General features: G+C 46.7%; 1 protein-coding gene across 1 annotated transcript in view; it reads left to right on the plus strand.

Annotated features, from left to right (window-relative positions):
- Positions 1–323: 323 nt before the first annotated feature.
- The window catches only part of LOC140454550 (neutral amino acid transporter B(0)-like), a 43,162-nt gene continuing 16,961 nt past the window's right edge, over positions 324–26,524 (plus strand). The window contains exons 1-2 of the mRNA XM_072549382.1: positions 324–1,126; positions 21,203–21,245. Coding sequence (XP_072405483.1) covers positions 540–1,126; positions 21,203–21,245 — 630 coding nt within the window. The 5' untranslated portion in view covers positions 324–539. The remainder of the gene's footprint in view (positions 1,127–21,202; positions 21,246–26,524) is intronic.

Here is a 26,524-nt window from a genome sequence, read left to right on the forward strand (position 1 = left end):
AAATGGAATAGTGTAGGTTAGATGGGCTTCAGATTGGTTCCACAGGTCGACCCAACATCGTGGACGAAGGGCCTGTACTGAGCTGTAATGTTCTATGTTCTAGATGGGCTACAGAAAGCAGTTCGCCATCACCAGCTGAAGAGACAACAAATGCTGGCCCCTTCAGCAAAGGACCACACTCTGTAAATGGATTTGAAAAAACTGTGTGTGTGTTTGCATATCTCCCTCCCCTTCTCTGCTTACTCCGGGCCAGTAGAGGGACCTTGATCTATGCAGACGAGGGATTGGTTGCTAGATTTCCGCTCCTACCATGATTGATCGAGCTCGCCCACCGCCCTTGCAATGTGTACTTCGTCCGTCCCACGGAACGAGTCAGTTTCAAACACGTTTCCTGTCAATTTCTACCTGGCGTGGATCTCACAGGAGAAACGCGCGCGCAAACAAGAGCGTTCCCAGAAGTAGATTTTTCCAATTGAATAAACTCCGCTGGCTTGAACTGGTGAGAGATAGGGAGGGAGAAGTGAATTTACGAAGGAATCATGGCCACGTTGAGCAGCGATTGTCCGAAGGGGATTTCGAATGGAAACATCTACTCGGACTCTGAGAAGACTGCGAATGGTAACAAAGTATCAGACGATGGCAACAATGTATCGAGCGGCGGTGACAATGTATCGTTCAGGGAGCCCAAGGCCGCCAGCAAGATGAGGAAAATCAAGAGTTGCATCAGCTCCAACCTCCTGGTGATCCTGACCGTGATCGGGGTGATCACCGGCGTAGCGATCGGCCTGTCGGTGAGAAACCTGCACCTCAACAGGGTCCAGATTATCTACTTCTCCTTCCCGGGAGAGCTGCTGCTTCGGCTGCTGAAGATGATCATCATCCCGCTGGTGGTGTGCAGCTTAGTGTCCGGGGCCGCCAGTCTCGACCCCCGAGCCCTGGGCAAGCTAGGCGGCTGGGCGATGCTGTTCTTCTTACTGACCACCCTCACCGCTTCGGCCATCGGGGTCACCATGGCTTTTATCGTCAAGCCCGGAGACGGCGCCGAAGCCAACCCTGAACTACCGGGCTTGGAAGGTACACTACCGGATCCTAAAGAGGTCACCGACTCCTTTCTGGATCTTATACGGTAAATGTTTCACCCTCACTTAAAAAAAAAATAGATATTGCAACCAGTTCTGGTTAAAATAGTGACATAGTTGAGCAGAAACTGAACGCACAATTTCAGCAAATTGGAGGATAGTGGGTTAGTGTAGGTTAGGTGGGCTTTGATCGGCGCAACATCGAGGGCCGAAGGGCCTGTACTGCGCTGTATTCTTCTATGTTCTAAAGTGGGTATCGAGGCTTGGGGGAAGAGTGATGGAGGTCATTTTCTGAAAGGTTTAATTTAAGTTTGAATTTCTCGACCATATGTTTCACAGTTTTGAAGGTTTCTCTCCGTTTTCAAGGCTAACCTTTCCTGGCCACGTTGTACAAGAGTGTGTCTGCCTGGAGGTGATTTTTTTTTCACCCCCTGTGAGCACTTTCTGATGCAATCTGAAAAGGCAATGACGTGGGGGCGCCAATTCTTTGAAAATGCTCTCACACACTCCACCCCTCCCCTCCCCTCCCCCTGTCCTTCCAAATTGCAACAGCAGCCACAGAATCGCTGCAAATGCTTTTTTTTTGGGGGGGGGGGGAAGCGGGGCGTTTTGAAAGGTGCTGTTCATGCCAATAGGTTAGCTAGATGGGCTGAATTGCCACACTGGCTGAGGTTACCATGAAATTCTCTCCTTCTCATCCTCTCCCTTAGCCTGACCCTCTGGTTAGAGGGAAGTGAGGACTGCAGATGCTGGAGATTAGACTGGTGCTGGAAAAGCACAGTAGGTCAGGCAGCATCAGAAGAGCAGGAAAATCGACGTTTCAGGCAGGAGCCCTTCATCAGGAATGAGGCTGGGAGCCTCCGGGGGGGGGGGGGGGGGGGGTGGAGAGATAAATGGGAGGGGGGTGAGACTGGGAAGAAGGTAGTTGTGAATGCAATAGGTGGCTGGAGGAAGGGGGTAAAGGTGATAGGTCGGAAGGGAGGGTGGAGTGGATAGGTGGGAGGGAAGATTGACAGGTGGGACAGGTCATGTGGATGGTGCTGAGCTGGAAGTTTGGAACTGGGGTGAGGTGGGGGGAGGGGAAATGAGGAAACTGGTGAAGTCCACATTGATGCCCTGGGGTTGAAGGGTTCCAAGGTGGAAGATGAGGCGTTCTTCCTCCAGGCGTCAGTGGTGAGGGAGTGGCGGTGAAGGAGGCCCAGGACCTGCATGTCCTCGGCAGAGTGGGAGGGGGAGTTGAAATGTTGGGCCACAGGGCTGTGGGGATGATTGGTGCAGGTGTCCCGGAGATGTTCCCTAAACCACTCTGCAAGAAGGTATCTAGTCTCCCCAGTGTAAAGGAGACCGCATCAGGAGCAACGGATACAATAAATGATATTGGTGGATGTGCAGGTGAAACTTTGATGGATGTGGAAAGCTCCTTTGGGGCCTTGATGGTGGTGAGGGAGGAGGTGTGGGCACAGGCTTTACAATTCCTGCGGTGGCAAGGGAAGGTGCAAGGAGGGGAGGGTGGGTTGTTGGGGGGGGGCGTGGACCTGACCAGGTAGTCACGGAGGGAACAATCTTTGAGGAAAGCAGATAGGGTTTAGAGGAAATATATCCCTGGTGGTGGGGTTCCTTTGTAGGTGGCAGAAACGTCGGCAATGATGCGGTTTTTGCGGAGGTTGGTAGAGTGGAAGGTGAGCACCGGGGGGGTTCTGTCCTTGTTATGGTTGGAGGGGTGGGGTCTGAGGGCGGAGGTGGGATGGGCATCTTCAACCATGTGGGAGGGGAAATTACAGTCTTTAAAGAAGGAGGCCATCTGGTTAGAGTCATACAGCACAGGAACAGAGCCTACTGTCCAACTCATCTGCGCCAATCTGACCTAGTCCTTACTTCCCTGTGTCAATTGACGGAACAGCACAACAGGTTAGACAGCATCCGAGGAACAGGAAAGTCAACCCTTGGGTTTCAGCGTGAAACGTTGACCCTCCTGCTCCTCGGATGCTGTCTGACCTGCTATGCTTTTCCAGCTTCACATCTATTGATTCTGACTTCCAACATCTGCAGTCCTTCCTGTCCCCATGTCCCAGCATTTGGCCCATATTCCTCTAAACCTTCTTATTCATATACCCATTCAGACGCCTTTTAAATGTTGTAATTGTACCAGCTTCAACCCTCTCTAGCCCTCTGGGACTATGACAACTTTACCTTGTCTCCTTTTACCTTCCTTCCTTTAGAAGGATGAGGAAGGATCTGAGAGAATATTATACATTTCAAAACAAGCTAGACAAACTAGATGCAGGAAGGATGTTTCCCATGGTTGGAGCAGTCTGGAAGCAGGGGTCACAGTCTCAGGCTAAGGGGGTAGACATTTAGGAGTGAGATATTGAAAAATGTCTTCACTCAAATGTTGGTGAACCTGTGGAATTCTCTATCACTGAAGGTTGTGGAAGTCAGTCATAGAGATGTACAGCACAGAAACTGAACCTTCGGTCCAACTTATCTATGTTGACCAGATATCCTAACCTAATCTGGTTCCATTTGCCAACACTTGACCCATATCCCTCTAAACCCTTCCTATTCATACACCCATCCAGATGCCTTTTAAATGTTGTAATTGTACCAGCCTCCACCACTTCCTCTGGCAGCTCATTCCATACACCCCACCTTCTGCAGGAAAAAAAACTAGCCTTTAGGTCCCTTTTCAATCTTTCCCCTCTCAACTTAAATCTTTGCCATCTAGTTTTGGATTCCCCTAACATAGAACATAGAAGAATACAGCGCAGTACAGGCCCTTCGGCCCTCGATGTTGCGCCGATCAAAGCCCACCTAACCTACACTAACCCACTATCCTCCATATACCTATCCAATGCCTGCTTAAATACCCATAAAGAGGGAGAGTCCACCACTGCTACTGGTAGGGCATTCCATGAACTTACGACTCGCTGAGTGAAGAACCTACCCCTAACATCAGTCCTATATCTACCCCCCCTTAATTTAAAGCTATGCCCCCTTGTAATAGCTGACTCCATACGTGGAAAAAGGTTCTCACTGTCAACCCTATCTAACCCCCTAATCATCTTGTACACCTCTATCAAGTCACCCCTAAACCTTCTTTTCTCCAATGAAAACAACCCCAAGTGCCTCAGCCTTTCCTCATAGGATCTTCCTACCATACCAGGCAACATCCTGGTAAACTTCCTCTGCACCCGTTCCAGTGCCTCCACATCCTTCCTATAGTATGGCGACCAAAACTCCACAGAATATTCCAGATGCGGCCGCACCAGAGTCTTATACAACTGCAGCATGACCTCAGGACTCCGGAACTCAATTCCTCTACCAATAAAAGCCAGTACGCCATATGCCTTCTTCACTGCACTATTTACCTGGGTGGCAACTTTCAGAGATCTGTGTACATGGACACCAAGATCCCTCTGCTCTTCCACACTAACCTAGAGAAAAGACCTTGACTATTCCCCCTATCCATGCCCCCCTCATGATTTTATAACCCTCTATAAGGTCACCCCTCAGCCTCCGACGCTCCAGGGAAAACAGCCCCAGCCTGTTCAGCCTCTCCCTATCGTTGCGAAATATATTCAATAATCAGATTTTGTTTTAGGTTTTAAAGGTATCAAAGGGGCTTGGTTTAGCTCAGTTGGCTGGATTGTTGGTTTGGAGAGCAGTATGATGTCAGCAGTGTGGGTTCAATTCCTATCACCAGTTTGCAGTTACTGTGAAGGATTCTCCTTCTCAACCTCTTCCCTCACCTGAGCTCTGGTGACCCCCAGGTAACTTGCCACCAGTCGCTTCTCTCTCTTATGGGAGAGCAGCCCCTATGGGCTGGTAACTCTGTGGCGACACAACAAAGGGAGTGTGGCATTGAGAGAGAGAGGATCAGCCAGGATCATATTGAATGATGCAATAGGGTTGAAGGGCCAAATGGCCTACATCTGTGTAATGTAAGCCACTTGGTCCCTCCATTCAATAAGATAATCTGATTATGAACTCAACTCACTGCTTTATATTTGTTCAGGAAATGTGGATATCGCTGGCTAGGCCTGGGGCATTTATTGCTCATCCCCACTTGCCCCTGGAGTAGATTTGGTGACCAGTCTTCATAGACCACCCACAGGGTTAGAAGGCAGTTCCAGAATTTTAACCCAGGATTAGAGACATAGTTCCAAGTCACATTCCTGTCTACCTTTGACAGGCAGGGGTCAGTGTTAACTCGATTGGCTGAATGGCCTACTTCCACATGCTGGGACTTTGAATAAACTTTTCATTCCCTTGTTTATTACGAACATATTCATCTTGGCCTTAGAAAAATTAAAAAACTCTGCTTCCGCCACCAAAGGAGAAAGAAAGTTCCAAAGCCTCTTGACCCTCTGAGAGACAATATATTTTGTCATTTCTGCCTCAGATGGTGACTCCCCCCAATTTGAAACTGTGACTCCGAGTACTGAAAGCACACTTTTTGTATACCCAATCTGATTTTCCACATAACTGCGGATTCTGATTTCACCAGTATTTTGGCAGGATGTTCCAGACCGATACAACTCATCCCTCGTTGCTATATTTCTTATGGTTCATTTCTAGGTTATCTGAAAATGTATTCATTAACAAATTTTTGTTTTTTTTTTGTCTTTAGTTACTTCCTCAGAAAGTAATGTGGGCTTGGTGTAGTCAGTTTAAGGCCAAATTTTGTGACCAAGTAGATTACTAACCTCTGAGTCACCAGGTTATGGTTTTCCGGTCTCGTTCCTTAATTCAGGCTGATATTCTAACACAGTACTGAGGGGGTGTTGTACTAGGATGAGGTGCACTTTTTAGATATAGACGCTAAACTGACACCCCAACTGCCTTTTTGAATGGATGTAAGTAGATTGTATGTTGGAAGGAGAGTTAACCCAGGAGTCCTCAGCAATATTTATCCCCGAATGGACATCGCACACCACAAAAAGCATCAGTGATTGTTGCATTGCTGCTTGTGGGATCTTGCTGTGCACGGACTTGCTGCTCCGTTCCCTCCACTTCAAGGAGTGCTTAGTTGACTGCGTCTGCAGTGTTTGCAGACATCCAGTGGCTGGGAATAGCACTCCTGTAAATGCCAGTTGTTCTTTTTAAAACATAAGAGTTTATTGTGAAGGAACAGCCACTCTGTTAATCTAAATAAAACCAGGAAGGGCTGGAAAATCTCAGGAGTGAATGTGGAAAAAATTCCAAAGAAGGGCCACTGGACTCAAAATGTTAACTCTGTTGTTTTCTTGCACAGATGCTGCCAGCCCTGCTGAGTTTCTACAGCAATTTTGTTTTTGGTTCTGATTTCCAGAAAGCATAGTTCTTCATTTAATCGCCCTGATTGCTTGTTTGATTTATTCATTGCATGTCCACTGTGAGCTGATGGTGTGTGCTTATGATGTGGGGATGAGGATGTAAACAAATATTACTGAAATCAGGAGCTATTGTTGTTATGGCTTTTCTTTAGATGATCAGCACTGGGAAACCTAGCCTCACAACAGACTGGTTCTTCCTGCTATTGGTGTCAAACTCACTCATAATTTCAAATCTTGAAGACCGCTGCCCCTGGGCTACAGGGGGGATAGTTGTAGACTGTTCTGGCTGTTGTGTCCTGTCTCATGACAAAGTATGTGTTTGCAAGAGGACCTGGTTAACACGTTAAAAAGCACAGAGAGAGCTAGGCATGGCCAAAGTCAAGCTCAGCAGCTTAATCCCCTTAACCTGGATGGAAGGCATCAGTCTAATGGGGCAACACAGTGGCTCAGTGGTTAGCACTGCAGTCTTACAGTCCCAGGGACCCAGGTTCAATTCCAGCCTCGGGCAACTGTCTGTGTGGAGTTTACATATTCTCTGCATGGGTTTCTTTTGGGTGCTCTGGTTTCGTCACAAAGATGTGCAGGTTGGGTGAATTGGCTATGCTAAATTGCCCATAGTGTTCGGTGCAGTCGTCAGAGGGAAATGGGTCTGGGTGGGTTGCTCTTTGGAGGGTTGTTGGGCCGAACTGTAGGGAATCTAATCTAATGGTATTATTGCTGGACTATTAGACCCAGATAATGTTCTGGAGACCTGGGTTCAAATCCCACCAGGGTCGATGGTGGCACTTGAATCCAAAAAAAAGTCTGGAATAGAGTCTAATGATGGCTATGAGTCCACTATCAATTTTCAGGGAAAATCCCATCTGGTTCACTAAGGAAACTGCCATCCTTACCCGGTCTGGCCTATACGTGACTTCAGACCCAGAGCAATGCCATTGATTCTTAACTGTGTCTCTGGGCAATAAATGCTGGCCCATCCAGTGATGCCCTTATCCCGTGAATGATTTTTTTAAAATTCCACTTTTCATTGCTTGGTCCATGGTCTTGTAGGTTATGATATTTCAAGTGCATACTTTGAGTGATTCAGCCTGAATATGGCTGGTCTCATAATCCTCAACTCCACTTTCATGTCTTTTCCCCATAACCCTTGACTCCCTTTCTGATTAAAACCCTGTCTATCTCAGTTTAAATATATTTAATGGCCGAGCCTCAACAGCCATTTGCGGTAAAGAATCCCATTGGCGTGCCATTCTCTGCGAGAAAAAAATTTCGGGATGATTCAGTTGGCAGTGTAAAAAGGATTGATGACTTCCTTATTCTATTCAGAGAGCCAGTTCATAGAATCCTTACAGTGGGAGCATACATCCCCTCAAGTCCACACTGACCGTCTGAAGAGCATCCCACCCAGACCTATCCCTGTAACCCTGCGTTTCCCATGGCTAACCCACCTAGCCCAACTGGACACTATGGGCAATTTAGCTTGGCCAATCGAACCCAACCTGTACATCTTTGGACTTTGGGAGGAAACCAGAGCATCCTGAGGAGACCTATGTAGGCACAGGGAGAAGGTGCAAGCTCCACACAGACAGTCACCCAAGGCTGGAGTCGGGTGCTGTGAGGTAGCAGTGCGAACTACTGAGCCACCATGCAACCCCTTCATCACTGGGTGAAGGCTGGTCCTGGAACCAACCTTTACTCAATCTAAAGTTTATTTGCTGAACAAATGAAACAAGCACGCACCTCCTAACTCAACAGAGACGCTCAAGAAATGTCTTTTCATATTGCTCAAGTGAAGTCTCAACAAATCCTCTCCACTGAATGCAAGGAGCGTGTCTTGTTGGAGCAATGGAAAATCTCTCAAATCTGCTCCCGTGTGTCAATTGTAGGATGAGATATTCGAATTGAACAGAATGGAAGTAGGCCATTCTGTCCATTGCACTGAGCTGGTCCCTGCTAACCTGCCTCTCCCCAGTATACGTGAAGCCAAGATCATCATTCCCTTAGTTCGGGTGAAAGTTGCCAACGTTAATTGCATGTGTCCCTGGAGGCTTCATTGCCTAAGTGACTGCCCCACTCTGACTGACCGTTGTTATGGTTTCCAGGTGGAAAGACTTTCTGCTCTGCATTTCCTGGTTGAGAAAAGACCAAATGATTCAAGCTCTGTATTTTTATCATCAGTAAATTGGGGTTTTTCTTCAAAACAAAACACACACTTTGGTGCCCCCTCAAGTTTCTTTCTTGGGGGGCTCTCTTTGCAGCAGTAGCCTGTAGGTTATACTTAAATTCCTAGAGATGCCAAGGCGAGCTTAGTTGGTAGCCCTAAAACATCCTGCTACATTATTTGGAGATTTAGATGACCATTGTTTTCTGGGCTGTTTACGTTGTGCCTCCTTTTGTTGGATCAGGGTAGCAACAGATGTCTGGCAAAGATGCTTTAAAAAAATGGCTGACACCAGTCATGATCTGATTGGAAGTTGCAGTTGGTTCGATGGGCTGAATGGTCTACTATAGCTCGCCAATCTAGGTACCAATAGTGACTGCACTCTGTAAAGATAGAACGGATGTTTCCCCTTTAGGGCACTGGAGAATGAGGGGTCAGACTTTAGCCGAAGCAGATGTAGAACAGAGATGAGGAGAAATTACATGCCTTTAAGGGTCGTGAATCTGTGGAATTCACGATCCCAGAGTGTGTTGGACACTGAATAAACTTAAGGAGGAAATAGACCAACTTTTGATTCGTAATGGGTTGCAGGATTGAGCAAGAAACTGGAGTTGAGGCTGAGATTGACCACGATTGTATTAGTGATGGAGAGGTGCCAGTGTTGGACTGTGTTGGACAAATGCAGAAGTTAGGTGACACCAGCTTACTATTGGACAGTTAACTTCACCTGACAAAGGAGCAGCGCTCTGAAAGCTTGTGATTTAAAATAAACTTGTTGGACTATAACCTGGTGGCCTGTGACTTCTGACATGATCGTATTGAATAGCGGAATAGGCTAAAGAGACTGAATGGACTTCTCCTGCTCCTAGTTCTGTGATGACTCTTGCACAGTCTCAAGGGTGTGGAAATTTGCCTTAAGGATGAACTTCTTGCCACCTTGCAGCAGAATCTGATCCTCTGGTGTGGATTAAGAACAATTTACCAGTGAAAACAAATAAATATTATACGTTAAAATTTGGTCAACAGTTCTTTTTAATCTGTCAAACAAATGTTTCAGTACTTTAACAGTCGTTTACAGGGAAATAAACTTTATTAATCTGAGTTTTTATCACTGTGGAACCTTTCAGGGGCATCTTGACTTCAGCCACCAGAAGCTGTTGTGTTCTCTAGTCACACAGCCTTGTCATGTTTAACACATTTTGGTTTCATATTCCTGTGTTAATCTATATATAGACTGTCTGCTTTCTGACGTGGCTGTTTGATCGAGTTAATGTTGGTAATTTTACTAACATTTCCTTATCAGATGGTCCCCAGGTTCCAAAAGCCATTGTGTTCTTGAGGCTCTGGCTGCTGTTTCTGGGCTAGTTTGACTCTCTAAAGCCTGATTGTAGATGGAGGCTGTTCAGCCGGTCGAGTCCATGATGGTAAATCAGGCAGCAAATGATGGCCACTTTAAACCCTTGCAGTCTCCTCATCTCAGGGGGTAAGGGTTACTTCTGATTCCTCACCAATTGCATCAGTTGATGGTGCCTATAGGGTGGTGTCACACCTCCAACCCAAGGACTGCACCGGTTCCAGTAGGCAGGCCAATTCCACCATCTGTAAGTTCCCCTCCAAGGCCCTCACCACCATGTCCTTCATAAACAATTGTTTAAAATAAGGGTCAGGGTGGTGAGTGGCTTGGAGGGGAACTTGCAGGTGGTGGTATTGCTATGGATGTACTGCCTGTCTCCTTCTAGATGGTAGAGGTCATGGATTTGAAAGGTGCTGTATCCCTTGAGGCGGGAGTTCCAGGATTTTGACCCAGCGACACTGAGGGAAACTAGGTACTGTGACCAAAATGGCGCCGTAAGTAGCGACTTGTAAACTTTTTTACCGTACTCATTTGAATACTGACTATAAAGCTAATTCTAATTCAGTTGGTGTGGCTTCAGGAGTATATGAATAGGAAGGGTTCAGAGGGATATAGGCGACTGGCAAATGGAACTAGATTGGGTTGGGATATCTGGTCGGCATGGACAAGTTGGACCAAAGGGTCTTGTTTCCCTGCTGTACATCTCTATGACTCTAAGCTTCCACGGATGTGGGTGTCACTGGCTGGTCCAACATTCCTTGCCCATCCCTAATCGCCCAGAGGGTGGTGAAGAGTCAACTACATTGCTGTGGGTCTGGAGTCACATGTAGGCCACACCAGGTAAGGTTGGCAGCTTCCTTCCCTAAAGGGTATCAGTGAGCCAGATGGGTTTTCTTTCCTGATACTCGTTGATGGATTCATGGTTCATCATTAGACTCTTAATTCCAGATTTTTATTGAATTCAAATTCCACCATCTGCCATGGCAGGATTCAAACCCTGGTGCCAGAAAGTTACTTGGGTCTCATGGTTCACAGTCTAGCGATAATACTATTAGGCCATCACCTCCCCTAGCTATAGGGTGCCCTGTGATGTTTTTGCACGCACCTGAGAGGGTAGCAGGTTTAATATGCCGGCACCTCTGACTTTGCAGTGCCCACTCAGCACTGCCAGCTGATACCATGTGCACAGGGGGGGGCAACAGCAGATTGCATGCCCAACTCCAAATGGCAGCAAAAGAGAGCATGAAATGTGTGTGTGTCTGTCTGTGTGTGTGTCGCGTCTCTATAAAAGAATCTAGACTAATTTTTGTGAATCATTCTGATGTTGCCGGAACAATATTACTGTCACTGTGGCGTGAGAGAAATGCTCATTCCATAAATAGCAGGAATTCAAGCAAGTATCTTGTAATAGAATCTGCTCCTGATTTTGGACTCCCCCTTTCTTGATAACAGTCAAACTGGAATGTTGAAAACTTGAGTGAAACCATGACGTGTCACAACTAATGTGACCTGGATCTGCGACACAACATGTGACTCCTTAGCTCCTTCCCTCCAGTTCCTGAGATGCAGAGGGAAATGAAACAATGGAATTTTATTCCAAAGCCCCAGCCTTCGGCCTTGGTTAAGTATTTACTGACCTGTCCACTCAATAGGATCTTGACACCCAAAAGTGATCTTTATATACTGTAGCAGACATGACAGATGTTTGACAACAGTAAACTTGCCAACAGAGTCTTTCCTACCTTGTTTAACCCAGCCACACCTGTGTCCTTTAATAAGTCATTGGTGCAGTCGGATAGATTTAAGACACAACAGGAAGGTTATCTTTCTAAAATTGAGAAATCAATCTGATGGCTATCAACAATTTATTAAAGGAATTGTTATTACTCCATGTTACCTCTGACGCTCCAGGGAAAACAGCCCCAGACATTCAGCCTCTCCCTGTAGCTCAAGCCCTCCAATCCTGGCAACATCTTGGTAAATCTTTTCTGAACCCTTTCAAGTTTCACAACATCCTTCTAAAAGGAAGGAGACCAGAATTGCACACAACATTCCAAAAGTGGCCTAACCAATATCCTGTACAGCCGCAACATGACCTCCCAACTCCTATACTCAATCACTGACCAATAAAGGCAAGCATACCAAACACCTTCTTCACTAACCTGTCTACCTGTGACTCCACTTTCAAGGAACTATGGACCTGCACTCCAACGTCCTTGTTCAGCACCGCTCCCCAGGATCATATCATTAAGTGTATAAGTCCTGCCCTGATTTGCCTTTCCAAAATGTAGGAGCTTCTTTGTGAAGAGCTGATCAAAAGGAGATTTGATAAAGTCTCCAAAATTATGAGGGGTGTGTCTGGATAGAGTAGATGGACAGGGAATGTTTCCATTGGTAGAAGGATGGTGAATGAGAGGTCACAGATATCAGCAGACTGGCAAACCATTCGAAGGTGAGCTGTTGGCATCCAGAAAGCACCGCGTGAGAAAGTGGCAGAGACAGACTTGGTCGGTGGATTCAAGAGAGAATTGGAGTAATTAGCTGAAGAGGGAAAATTTGCAGGTGAGTGGGACATGGGGCAGGGAATTGGCTCTTGCAGAGAGACTGCGTGGGGCTGATTGGCCACCCTGTCACCATTCTGCTATGCCACGCTGGGATCCCAGCTGGCAATGGTGGTGTCAGGAGAGGCAAGAGGAAGGAAACCGAGAGGGTGGAGTGTCAGTAAATATTCCAGGGAGTGAAAAAGCAGGTCTGTGATTGTAAAGATAATGGCAGGGTGATTGTAAAGCAGGTGACTCAGTGTTGCTGCAGTAGTTGCTATGTTGGAGCATGAGGAAGAGTGTACATTAGGATACGTTTGCCAACACTCCAAGAATTAAAGGTTAAAGCTATGACAAACTGAAATTGTTGTAAGTGACATCTGAGACAACAAAAGCTTTTTCATTCAGTGTGTAATATTGACAGCACAAATATTTGGCTTGTTGCTGGGTGCTCTGTTTACAATCCACGTAAGCCTCCTCCCACACTACTTTCTGTGGCAGTACCCTTCCAGTTTTGACTCCATCCTGCATGTCCCCTGTTACCATCCTGGAGCAGCCTGTCACTATTTTGTTTTTGCAGTCTGATTAGGGAGCAGTAACCTTTAAAATAGACAAAATCTGAGACACCGACTTCCTGAGAAAAATAAAGCCTGATCCCAACGGCTATGAACAGACAACAGCAATATTCACATTCTAACATGAGCACAGAAATACAAGCTACAGTCCATGTACAATATGTTTCTAACGCTCAGAATTAACATGGCTTATACAGAAAGAAGGCAAACCCCTACCAGACCATGGGGCTGCTATCTCATTACAGACAGGTGACCGGTGGTGGTTTAACCTGAGGTGCTACACCTCAGGCAAAGGACAATCCTTCACGGTCACCTCAACCCGTGTTGGACCCAATCTATTAGCATCGCTGCTTCGCAAACCAGCTGTCCAGCCAGCTGAACTGACTGACCCACCCCCCCCCAAGCATAATTAATAAACTGTGATCAACCAATCTCCTCAACCATGGTATGACTTTAATCGGTGGCACAGTGGTTAGCAGTGCTGCCTCACAGCGCCAGAGACCCGGGTTCAATTCCTGCCTCGGGTGACTGTCTGTGTGGAGTTTGCACATTCTCCCCGTGTCTGCGTGGGTTTCCTCCGGGTGCTCCAGTTTTCTCCCACAGTCCAAAGATGTGCAGATCAGGTGAATTGGCCATGCCAACTTGCCCGTAGTGTTAGGGGCAGGGGTAAATGTAGGGGAATTGGGTCTGGGTGGGTTGCGCTTCGGCGGTGTGGACTTGTTGGACTGAAGACCCTGTTTCCACACTGTAAATAATCTAAAAAAACATGGTGGGTCATCAAATATCATTAAAATGAATGAACTTCACAAGGGATTGCAATTGTAAAGCAACTGCCATCCTTACCTGGACTGGTTTACATGTCACCCCAGACCCACAGCAATTCCTAATGAAGGGTTTTTGCCTGAAATGTTGATTTTCCTACTCCTCGGATGCTGCCTGACCTGCTGTGCTTTTCCAGCATTACTCTAATCTTGACCCACAGCAATGGGGTTGACTCTTCATTGCCTTTACACAATTAGGGATGAGCATTAAGTGCTGGCCTAGCCAGTGACACCCTCATCCCGAGAATGAAAATAATGAAAGAAAATCCTTCTTTTGCTGATCTGGCCTTAAACCCCATTTTGAGGGGCTCTATCATGGACCACCTTCACACCGTTCCTGGTCTGATTCATCCCCTTCCTTGTCAGGGTCGAAGCTGCCCTGGATTCTGGAACCTGCGCTCCTTTTGTCCGCATTCCACAAACAGCAAATTTTCTTCTGAAGGGCAGCACGGTGCCTCAGTGGTTAGCACTGCTGCCTCACGGCGCCAGGGGGCCCAGGTTCGATTCCAGCATCGGGCAACTCTGTGTGTGGAGTTTGCACATTCTCCCCATGTCTGCAGAGGTTTCCTCCCACAGTCACAAAGATGTGCAGGTTAGGGTGAATTAGCCATGCTGTAGTGCCCAGGGGATGTGCTGGCTATGTTGGTTAACCATGAGAAATACAGGGTTATTGTGTTGGTGGGATTATAAATGGGACGTTCTCTCTGACCCATTCACCTCTCTCTCTCATGAATCATCTGCATTTCTTTACATGAGTCAGGTGGTTATTTTAATCAGTGCTTACCCAAGGGGCTGTAGGGTCTTTCTCTCTGTTGTCTATGACTCCTGAAGATGTATCTTCGAGGTTCTTCATGTGGATGCTGACAGCCAGTGGAAGTTTCCAGAATTGGGCTTGACTGATTTCTGCTGGAACTTGAGGCACGGGCAGTTATATGACATTGAGGGAGAGAGAGAGAGCAGCTGCAACCTTTTTGAGGGGCTGAATGGCCTCCTGGAGAACCCAAACCCAGTCTCTACTGCACAGAAGCTGGTACAGTGTGGCACGGTAAGCGGGGGCAAGTGCGTTTGTGCCAACAACACAGGCACACCAGTCTTTCACTGGTGACGTGCTGCAGTGGGAGAAGGTATGTATGGTGCGCAGGCCACACCAATCTCTCACTCGTGACATGCTGCAATGTGAGAAGGTATGTATGATTCCGATACCAGCTCCAATGACAGCTTAGCATCTTGTTCCAAGCGCACCTCGTGAAGCAAGATCATGACACTGCAGGAAATGTGTGGGCAGCCTCTCATTACCAGTCTCTCCTTGCTGAGACAAAACATCTGAGCAGTGAGTTGTGGTTTTATTCGGGCAATGGCTGATGACCACATGCTGTGAGTGGATGACCTACTATCTTTCATACTGAGTTCTTCCAGCTGGAAAATTGCATTTTTAACTGTTGCAAAAATTCCGGACAGACATTCCTGGAATTCAGCGCAGGGAATGGCACAGGGAAATAAATCTCTGCAGCCCACACTTTGACAGTTTTTGTGATAAAATTCCGGTCTCTCTCTTTCCCCATTTGTGTATACAGTAACACTTTTATTTGGGACTTGCATGCTCTCTCTCGCTCTCTGATTTTTTTTTTCACCTTTGTTCTTTTGCTTTTTTCTCTCTCTATATCTCTCTTTCCCTTTCTTCCCCATTTTTCTCTTTTGCCCTTTCTCTTTCTCTCCATCTTTCTCGCTCTAGCTCCCCTTTCTCCGCTCTCTCTTTCTCCCATGCTTTCTGACTTTCTCTTTCCCTATCTCTCTCTCTTTCTCTTTCCCTCTGCTTTCTCTCTCCCCACTCTCTCTCTCTTTCTTTCTCTTTCTCTGTGTGTCTTTTTCGCTCTCTCTGTCCATTCACTCTCCCTTTCTCTCTTTCCCCCTCCTGATTTCTTGCCTTTGGCCCTTCATGTAAATAAAGTCTTTATGTAAGGTTTGTGAAGGTTTGTAGCTCAGGTTGAGGTTTAGGGTGTAGGTTTGCTCGCTGAGCTGTAGGTTTGATATCCAGACGTTTCATTACCTGGCTAGGTAACATCATCAGTGGCAACTTCCAAGTGAAGCAAAATTGTTGTTCCAGGAACCCCATCCAGGACAAACATATAAATAGAAAGCAGGAGACAACAGCTTCGCTTCACTTGGAGGTCGCCACTGATGATGTTACCTAGCCAGGTAATGAAACGTCTGGATATCAAGCCTACAGCTCAGCGAGCAAACCTACACCCTAAATTCTTTATTTTACTAATTAGCACAGTCACGAACTTTGTTTTTCGAGAACTAGTTCTGATTCCTTGACTGGTTTCTCAGAAGCCGTTTGGTTTTGTTCATTGTTCCACCTTCCCTTTTCCCTTACTTTTGTGTTCTGGAATTCTAGGTGACCCTGACCTGGAGAGGTCAAGAAGCAATTTGTCAGCTGATTGGCAGCCTCGAAAGATCTCTTCCTGACATTCCGGACACCCGCTTGGATGTTGAACTGAAATACATCCGAGCAAACGAATCCAGAATCCTGTTGGTGATCTCGGCACATTCCGTTCACAAATCACTGCTGCGTTCACTAACTGACGGCAGCACTTAGTTCAGCAACAATGTGAATTTTAAAATCCCCTCCTTGTTTTCTGATATCTTCCCTCCCTCCCTCTCCTCCAGCCCAGTCTCTCTTTCTCTCTCTCTCTCTCTCTCTCTCTCTCTCTCTCTAACACTGCTCTTTTACCTATCAGTGATTCTAATTGTTCCAATGTCAGGCTCCCAGCTCTGCATTGTTTTCCTCAATCTCGCTATCTATTGCTCCTTCTGTTCAAAATCTTCTATGACCAGTTATAGAGTCATAGAGATGTACAGCATGAAAACAGACCCTTCGGTCCAACCAGATATCCGAACCCAATCTAGTCCCACCTGCCAGCACCCGGCCCATATCCCTCCAAACCCTTCCTGTTCATATACCCGTCCAGGTGCCTTTTAAATGTTGCAATTATACTATCCTCCACCACTTCCTCTGGCAGCTCATTCCATACCCTCTGGGTAAAAAAGTTGTCCCTTAGGTCTCTTTTATATCTTTCCTCTCTCACCCTAAACCTATGCCCTCTCGTTCTGGACTCCCCCACCCCAGGGAAAAGACTTTGCCTATTTAACCCATCCATGCCTCTCATAATTTGTCAACCTCTTTAAGGTCACCCCTCAGCCTCCGACACTCCAGGGAAAACAGCCCCAGCCTGTTCAGCCTCTCCCTATAGCTCAAATCCTCCAACCCTGGCAACATCTTTGTAAATCTTTTCTGAACCCTTTCAAGTTTCACAACATCTTTCTGATAGGAAGGAGACCAGAATTGCACACAATATTCCAACAGTGGCCTAACCAATGTCCTATACAGCCGCAACATGACCTCCCAACTCCTGTACTCAATACTCTGACCAAATGCTGCCTTCACTATCCTATCTACCTGCGACTCCACTTTCAAGGAGCTGTCACTTATTTTCTCTTGTTCACACATGGAATAAATATATATGCTGATTGCATAATTTATGCCAGTCTTCTGCAAACACAAATTGAAATGTCACTGAAATCCAACAGAATTGGCAGCATACCTGCTCAGACATCTCCTTTGTTTGGCTCACTGTCCAATTCTGTTTCTGCACACTCCTGTCCAGTGCCTTGGGGTGTTTTGAGATTAGATTAGATTCCGTACAGTGTGGAAACAGGCCCTTCGGCCCAACAGTCCACACCAACCCACCCAGACCCATTTCCCTCTGACTAATGCACCTAACACTATGGGCAATTTAGTGTGGCCAATTTACCTGACCTGCACATCTTTGGATTGTGGGAGGAAACCGGAGAAAACCCACGCAGACACAGGGAGAATGTGCAAACTTCACACAGACAGTTGCCCAAGGGTGGAATCGAATCCAGGTCCCTGGCGCTGTGAGGCAGCAGTGCTAACCACTGAGCCACCGTCTTACTGTTGTTAAAGATGCCACGTCAATCCAAGTTGTTGTTGGTAGTCCACTTTTGCCCATCGGCCTCGTTTTAAAAATGTAGTCTCCTGTGGCTATTTGACTGTTAACAGCGGAGCTGGAGTAGGCCTTTCAGCCCACTGAATATGTAACACCTTCCTAGCCCATGGCTGATCGATTTCTGTCTCCTGCATTAAGTCCATATCTCTCAAGAAGTGGAAGTGTCAATGTTGGACTGGGGTAGACAAAGTCAGAAGTCACATGACATCAGGTTATAGTCCAACAGGTTCGTTTGAACTCGCAAGCTTTCAGAGCAGTGCCCTTTCATTGCGTGAAGTGAGACTCCACCCGATGAAGGGGCAGTGCTCCGAAAGCTTGTTATTTCAAGTAAACCTGTTGACCTGGTGTCATGTGACTTCTGACTTATCTCTCAAGTTATTGGTCTCCAGAAACCTACCCATTTCTCTCTTGAGCGTGCTCAATGACAGAGGCTCTGGAGCAGAGAATTTGAAAGATTCACCTGCTTCTGAAGAAATTCCTCTTTTGCAGTCTTAAAGGGCCTTCCTCTCATTATGGCCCTACTTTCCACTGAATGTGACAGTTTGAAACTCTTGTGGGTGCCTTGGCGAGTGTAAGATGTAAAGCTTTGGCGACAGGCCTCTTGTTTCAACGGTATGATCGAGTTGGGGGAAAATGATCAGAGGAGTATTTTTGAGTCCACTCTCGGGCGAATGGATGAGTAGGGTTAGCTAGAGTGTAATTGTTTTCCTGTAGATGATTATAAAGGTTTTGATTTTTCCAAGGCTTAGGAAATAAAGCAGCTCTGAAGGAATCTTGAATCCTTACAGTATGGGAACAGGCCCAACAAGTCCACGCCAACTCTCTGGAGAGTAACCCACACAGACCCCATTCCCCTACGTTTACCCCTGACAATGGCAGCTAACTGACACATCCCTGAACACCGTGGGCAATTTAGCATGGCCAGTTCACCTAACCTGCACATCTTTGGACTGTGGGAGGAAACCCACATAAACACAGGAGAATGTGCAAACTCTACACAGATAGTTACCTGAGGGTGGAATCGAACCCCAGTCCCTGGCAGTGTGAGGCAGCAGTGCTCACCACTGAGTCACCATGGCGTCCTGATTGTCTATCCAAAGATTCCAACGGTAGGTAAGGTCTGACACATGCACAGATTTTCTTTGGTACATTGAGCCTGGAGTTTTGCTGCTTGTCCATTCTATCTGTTTCTGGTAACCTGTCTTTTATTCTCATTTTTTAATGTTTTTCTCTCCTGTTTTCAGTGTTCATGTAGAGGCCGTGGGGGAGTGCTTTTCTTTACTCTGTGCCTGCTACAAAATTGCAAACCTGTTCCCACGGTTACAGGGAATCTACCAGGCAGTGTTTTAAATTTGAAGCCTTTTAAAACAGAATTTGTGAGGGGACAATCTTTCATTTACGTGGCGCCTTTCACAATCTCGACTTTCTCAAGCTTCTCTCGGGCGGTGAAGCTCTTTTTGAGGTCTCATCATTTTTGTAATCTAGGCAGCCCATTTGTGCACAGCACGGTCCCTGTAAATGTGATAGTGTGAAAGAGAATGTTAGGTCTCCTTCCTTGAGAAAGGGTGTACTGGCCCTGGAGGGGGTGCAGACGAAGTTCACTGGGTTGATTCCAAAGTTGGGAGAGTTGGCTTGTGAGGAGAGATTCAGTAGTCTGGAACTATACTCATTGAAATTTAGAAGGATATGGAGGGAACCTTATAGAAACACACAAATGTTATGAAGGGAGTAGATAAGATGGAAGAAGGGAGGCTGTTTCCACTGGCGGGGGAAACTAGAACTAGGGGACATAACCTTAAAATAAGGGGCAGCGGATTTAGGGCTGTGCTGAGGAGGAGTTAGTGAGGTTTGAGAAGATTTGTAGCTCAGGTTGGGGTTTTGGACGTAGGTTTGCTCACTGAGCTGCAAGGTTCATTTCCAGGCATTTCGTTACCCTACTAGGTACCATCTTCAGTGGGCCTCAGGCGAAGCAATGCTGAAAATTCCTGCTTTCTACTCATATGTTTGGGTTTCTTTTGGTTGGTGATGTCATTCCCTGTGGTGATGTTATTTCCGGTGGTGAAGTCACCTCCAGTTCCCTTTCTCAGGCAGTGGTAGATGGGGGTCTAACTAGATGTGTTTGTTGATAGAGGAGCTTCTTCCCCCAGAGGGTTGTGAATCTGCGGAATTCCCCGCTCAGTGAAGCAGTTGAGGCTTCCTCATTGAATATTTTAAAGGTGAAGATCGATTTTTGAACAGTAAAGGGATTAAGGGTGATGGTGAATGGGTGGGTAAGTGGAGCTGAGTCCATGGTAAAGATCAGCCATGATCTTATTGAAAGGAGGAGCAGGCTGGAGGAGCCAGGTGGCCTACTCCTGCTCCTACTTTTTATGTTCTTACAAATGTTATCGGCACAGTCACAATTTGTTTTTTTTTAATGCAAAAGCATTTTGCTTTTAAATTGGTTTTGAGCTGCCATTGAATCTTTTATGCAACTAAAGTGATGCCTGAGGCATGATGTTGTGTCTAATAAAATGCAGGTGTGGGGCACTAATTGGACATCATCTGAACAGATCCAGAGACTCTTCAGTCAACTAGTCCAGGAAGTGAGCTGTGGAGGGAGTTGTTGTATCCGGCCGCTTGCACCTCTACCATGGTTACGTCGCCATGGTTACGCCCACAGTGTTCCTGGGCTGGGAGATTGTGGCCCCCACTGATAGGACTGAGGAGGGGGATGGAAGAGAAGAGAGCGATTTGACTGTGATATCTTGCCATAGTGCCATTTCAATTTATACTTTATTTAGATTTCATTTGAGCCTTGTGGTTGTGTTGTGCCCCTTTAAGGCAGTTAACTTTGATTGGTTTAATTTAAATTGGGTTCTCAAAAGAGCATGTTGAAATTCTTGGCTGTTGCAGTGGAAATGCCCCCACCTCTGAGGCAGGAGACATGCATCATCCCACCTGCTCCAGAGGGAGTGTCTCAATGGGGTTGATCAGAAGATAATCTATAACCAGATCCTTCTCCAAGCTCGGTTGTGATTGAGTTAAGATCTGTGTGCTTGTAATATTCCATTTTTAGATAAATGGGAGACTGAATAAAAAAGGCTGCCATGTTACCCTTCAGGTTCAGACCAATGATGGGATACAAGATGGTGGCTGAGTTTAGCATCTCCCCCACACAATGGTATTGCTGCACTGTCTTTGTGCTGCACCGGGTGTGTCCATGTCAATTATTTTTCTGACTGATGATTGCTGTCGGGGCTGATGTGATCCAGAGCACAAGGGGTTTGGAAAGTTGCAAAGCCAGTCTTTTTAATTCTCTTTTATTTTTCCCCTTTTTTTGTCAGGAACATTTTCCCCTCGAACCTTGTCTCGGCAGCTTTTAAATCGGTAAGTTAATTTTTTTCACTCCTTGTGAGGCTGCACTGTTTAACTGGTAATAGATTATTATCTTTATTATGTTCATGGATAAGTGCAATTTTGAAACAACCACGATAGAGAAAGGGGCATTTTCACTGAGATAGACTAGAGACTGTTTGAGAGCTTAATTCAGCTTAAATCGCTTTATTGTACCTTTTTAAAAACATTTGTATCTGATAGGTGACTCAGTCTGGTCCCTAAGTATCTCCAATCCAATGTCAATGTGGTTGATTTTTAATTCGCTTATAAACTGGGTTATTTTGATGCAACAAACCTGCTGCTGGCAATTGTCTTGCCAACCCAGGGATAGGCCCATTAATGTTGTCCCTTCCAGTGTAGGCGAAAGTGAGGACTGCAGATGCTGGAGATTAGAGTCGAGAGTGTGGTGCTGGAAAAGCACAGCAGGTCAGGCAGCATCTGAGGAGCAGGAGAATCGACGTTTCGGGCAAAAGCTCTTCATGAGCCATCAACTGGAAAAGGGATGGGAAGTAGCGCTGTTCGAGTATAACAGAGATGGGCTTCAGACTTGCACTGTTTATTGGGATCTCATTCCCATAAACATCATCCACGGTCTCATCGAATTGCAGTTGAGATCCGATGGGCTGAATGGCCTACTTCAGCTTCTATGTCTTTATGATCTTCGTGCCAGAACTGGAAGTGTAGACCCTCGAACTTGCTCTGCCTTTCAAAACTCAACTCCGCTTTCCTGTCCATTCCCCGAGAGGCCAAATGTCTACCTACCCCAGCTGTAAATCTATTCAACAACAAAGTACCTACACCTCCTTGGGTATAAAACCTGAAAGATTCACAAACCTTTCAGCAAAGAGGTTTCTTTGCTTCCTCTTCTCAGTCCGAAGTGATTGGCACCTTCTCCTGAGGTAGTACCCAAATTCCTCCCCACCCCACCACCCACATTCTAGGTTCCACTCTGTGTCCGACCCGTCAGTTTTCACAAGGTGAGGGTGACATTGGGAGAGAATTGGAGTACATGAGGGACAATTATCCGCTGGGAGGTGGGCTCCTGGTTAGGTTATAGCACGAGACAGAGAGCTGGGACTGGTGGGAGATTCAGGCATAGAGAGAGAAAGTTGGATTTGGGTAGAGATTGGAGTGGGGAGAGAGAAAAAGTGAGAGGGAGAAGCAAAAATGGATTTGGGTGGAGATTGGGACATAGAGAGAGAGAGCGCGATGGATTTGGGTGGAGATTGGGACATAGAAAGAGAGAGAATGATGGATTTGGGTGAAGATTGAGACATAAAGAGAGAGAGCGATGGATTTGGGTGGAGATTGGGACATAGAGAGAGAGCGATGGATTTGGGTGGAGATTGGGACATAGAGAGAGAGAGCGATGGATTTGCGTGGAGATTGGGACATAGAGAGAGAGAGCGATGGATTTGCGTGGAGATTGGGACATAGAGAGAGAATGATGGATTTGGGTGAAGATTGAGACATAAAGAGAGAGAGCGATGGATTTGGGTGGAGATTGGGACATAGAGAGAGAGCGATGGATTTGGGTGGAGATTGGGACATAGAGAGAGAGAGCGATGGATTTGCGTGGAGATTGGGACATAGAGAGAGAGAGCGATGGATTTGCGTGGAGATTGGGACATAGAGAGAGAGAGCGATGGATTTGCGTGGAGATTGGGACATAGAGAGAGAGAGCGATGGATTTGCGTGGAGATTGGGACATAGAGAGAGAGAGCGATGGATTTGCGTGGAGATTGGGACATAGAGAGAGAGCGATGGATTTGGGTGGAGATTGGGACATAGAGAGAGAGCGATGGATTTGGGTGGAGATTGGGACATAGAGAGAGAGAGCGATGGATTTGGATGGAGATTGGGACATAGAGAGAGAGCGATGGATTTGGGTGGAGATTGGGACATAGAGAGAGAGCGCGATGGATTTGGGTGGAGATTGGGACATAGAGAGAGAGAGAGAGAGCAATGGATTTGGGTGGAGATTGGGACAGAGAGAGAGCGAGAGCAATGGATTTGGGTGGAGATTGGGACAGAGAGAGAGCGATGGATTTGGGTGGAGATTGGAACAGAGAAAGAGCGATGGATTTGGGTGGAGATTGGGACATAGAGAAAGAGAGAGAGCGTGATGGATTTGGGTGGAGATTGGGACATAGAGAGAGAGCGATGGATTTGTGTGGCGATTGGGTCATAGAGAATGTGGGGCTTGGGTGAAAGTTAGAGAAAAACAAATATGGGTTTTGATTGAAGAAATAGTGAATGAATTAGTTGGATGTTGGGTGGATTTGGAGTTGGTGATAAAGCCAGTTCTCGACTGTCTTGGCATAGAGGAACATGGCGAGATTGACTTAGGTGGAGATGGCCCATAGAGAGAGAAAGATGGATTGGGTGGAATTGCAACATAGAGAGGGAAAGAGAGAGAGGTGCAAGTTGGGACATAGAGAGAGTGAGAGCAATAGATTTGCGTGGAGATTGGGACAGAGAGAGAAAGAAAGAGAGATGGATTTGGATGTAGATTGGGACACAGAGAGAGAGCTGGATTGGGGTGGAGATTGGGGCAGAGAGAGAGAGCGATGGATTTGGGTGGAGATTGGGACATAGAGAGAGAGAGCGATGGATTTGGGTGGAGATTGGGACATAGAGAGAGAGAGCGATGGATTTGGGTGGAGATTGGGACATAGAGAGAGAGAGAGCAAAGGATTTGGGTGGAGATTGGGACATAGAGAGAGAGAGAGCAAAGGATTTGGGTGGAGATTGGGACAGAGAGAGAGTGATGGATTTGGGTGGAGATTGGGACAGAGAGAGAGCGATGGATTTGGGTGGAGATTGGGACAGAGAGAGAGCGATGGATTTGGGTGGAGATTGGGACATAGAGAGAGAGAGAGAGAGCAAAGGACTTGGGTGGAGATTGGGACAGAGAGAGAGCGATGGATTTGGGTGGAGATTGGGACATAGAGAGAGAGAGAGAGTGATGGATTTGGATGGAGATTGGGACATAGAGAGAGAGAGCGATGGATTTGGGTGGAGATTGGGACATAGAGAGAGAGAGAGAGCAATGGATTTGGGTGGAGATTGGGACAGAGAGAGAGCGATGGATTTGGGTGGAGATTGGGACAGAGAGAGAGCGATGGATTTGGGTGGAGATTGGGACATAGAGAGAGAGAGAGCAATGGATTTGGATGGAGATTGGGACATAGAGAGAGAGAGCGATGGATTTGGATGGAGATTGGGACAGAGAGAGAGAGAGCGATGGATTTGGATGGAGATTGGGACAGAGAGAGAGAGAGAGCAATGGATTTGGATGGAGATTGGGACATAGAGAGAGAGAGCGATGGATTTGGATGGAGATTGGGACAGAGAGAGAGAGAGAGCAATGGATTTGGATGGAGATTGGGACATAGAGAGAGAGAGCGATGGATTTGGATGGAGATTGGGACAGAGAGAGAGAGAGCGATGGATTTGGATGGAGATTGGGACAGAGAGAGAGAGCGATGGATTTGGATGGAGATTGGGACAGAGAGAGAGAGAGCGATGGATTTGGATGGAGATTGGGACAGAGAGAGAGAGAGCGATGGATTTGGATGGAGATTGGGACAGAGAGAGAGAGAGCGATGGATTTGGATGGAGATTGGGACAGAGAGAGAGAGAGCGATGGATTTGGATGGAGATTGGGACAGAGAGAGAGAGAGCGATGGATTTGGGTGGAGATTGGGACAGAGAGAGAGCGATGGATTTGGGTGGAGATTGGGACATAGAGAGAGAGAGCAATGGATTTGGGTGGAGATTGGGACATAGAGAGAGAGACAGAGCGATGGATTTGGGTGGAGATTGGGACAGAGAGAGAGCGATGGATTTGGGTGGAGATTGGGACAGAGAAAGAGCGATGGATTTGGGTGGAGCTTGGGACATAGAGAGAGAGAGCAATGGATTTGGGTGGAGATTGGGACATAGAGAGAGAGACAGAGCGATGGATTTGGATGGAGATTGGGACAGAGAGAGAGAGCGATGGATTTGGGTGGAGATTGGGACAGAGAGAGAGCGATGGATTTGGGTGGAGATTGGGACATAGAGAGAGAGAGCAATGGATTTGGGTGGAGATTGGGACATAGAGAGAGAGACAGAGCGATGGATTTGGGTGGAGATTGGGACAGAGAGAGAGCGATGGATTTGGGTGGAGATTGGGACAGAGAAAGAGCGATGGATTTGGGTGGAGCTTGGGACATAGAGAGAGAGAGAGAGCGATGGATTTGTGTGGCGATTGGGTCATAGAGAAAGTGGGGCTTGGGTGAAAATTAGAGAAAAGCAAAGATGGGTTTTGATTGAAGAAATAGTGAACGAATTAGTTGGATGTTGGGTGGATTTGGAGTTGGTGATAAAGCCAGTTCTCGACTGTCTTGGCATAGAGGGACATGGCGAGATTGACTTAGGTGGAGATGGCCCATAGAGAGAGAAAGATGGATTGGGTGGAATTGCAACATAGAGAGGGAAAGAGAGAGAGGTGCAAGTTGGGACATAGAGAGAGTGAGAGCGATAGACTTGCGTGGAGATTGGGACAGAGAGAGAGCGATGGATTTGGGTGGAGATTGGGACATAGAGAGAGAGAGAGAGCAATGGATTTGGGTGGAGATTGGGACAGAGAAAGAGCGATGGATTTGGGTGGAGATTGGGACAGAGAAAGAGCGATGGATTTGGGTGGAGATTGGGACAGAGAAAGAGCGATGGATTTGGGTGGAGATTGGGACATAGAGAGAGAGAGAGAGCGTGATGGATTTGGATGGAGATTGGGACATAGAGAGAGAGCGATGGATTTGTGTGGCGATTGGGTCATAGAGAAAGTGGGGCTTGGGTGAAAATTAGAGAAAAGCAAAGATGGGTTTTGATTGAAGAAATAGTGAACGAATTAGTTGGATGTTGGGTGGATTTGGAGTTGGTGATAAAGCCAGTTCTCGACTGTCTTGGCATAGAGGGACATGGCGAGATTGACTTCGGTGGAGATGTCCCATAGAGAGAGAAAGATGGATTGGGTGGAATTGCAACATAGAGAGGGAAAGAGAGAGAGGTGCAAGTTGGGACATAGAGAGAGTGAGAGCGATAGATTTGTGTGGAGATTGGGACAGAGAGAGAGAGAAAGAGAGAGATGGATTTGGATGTAGATTAGGACAGAGAGAGAGAGCTGGATTGGGGTGGAGATTGGGGCAGAGAGAAAGATGGATTTCGGTGGAGATTGGGACATAGAGAGAGAGCGATGGATTTGGGTGGAGATTGTGACATCG

This window comes from Chiloscyllium punctatum, chromosome 29 (genome assembly GCF_047496795.1).
Source record: "Chiloscyllium punctatum isolate Juve2018m chromosome 29, sChiPun1.3, whole genome shotgun sequence".
Classification (NCBI taxonomy): domain Eukaryota; kingdom Metazoa; phylum Chordata; class Chondrichthyes; order Orectolobiformes; family Hemiscylliidae; genus Chiloscyllium; species Chiloscyllium punctatum.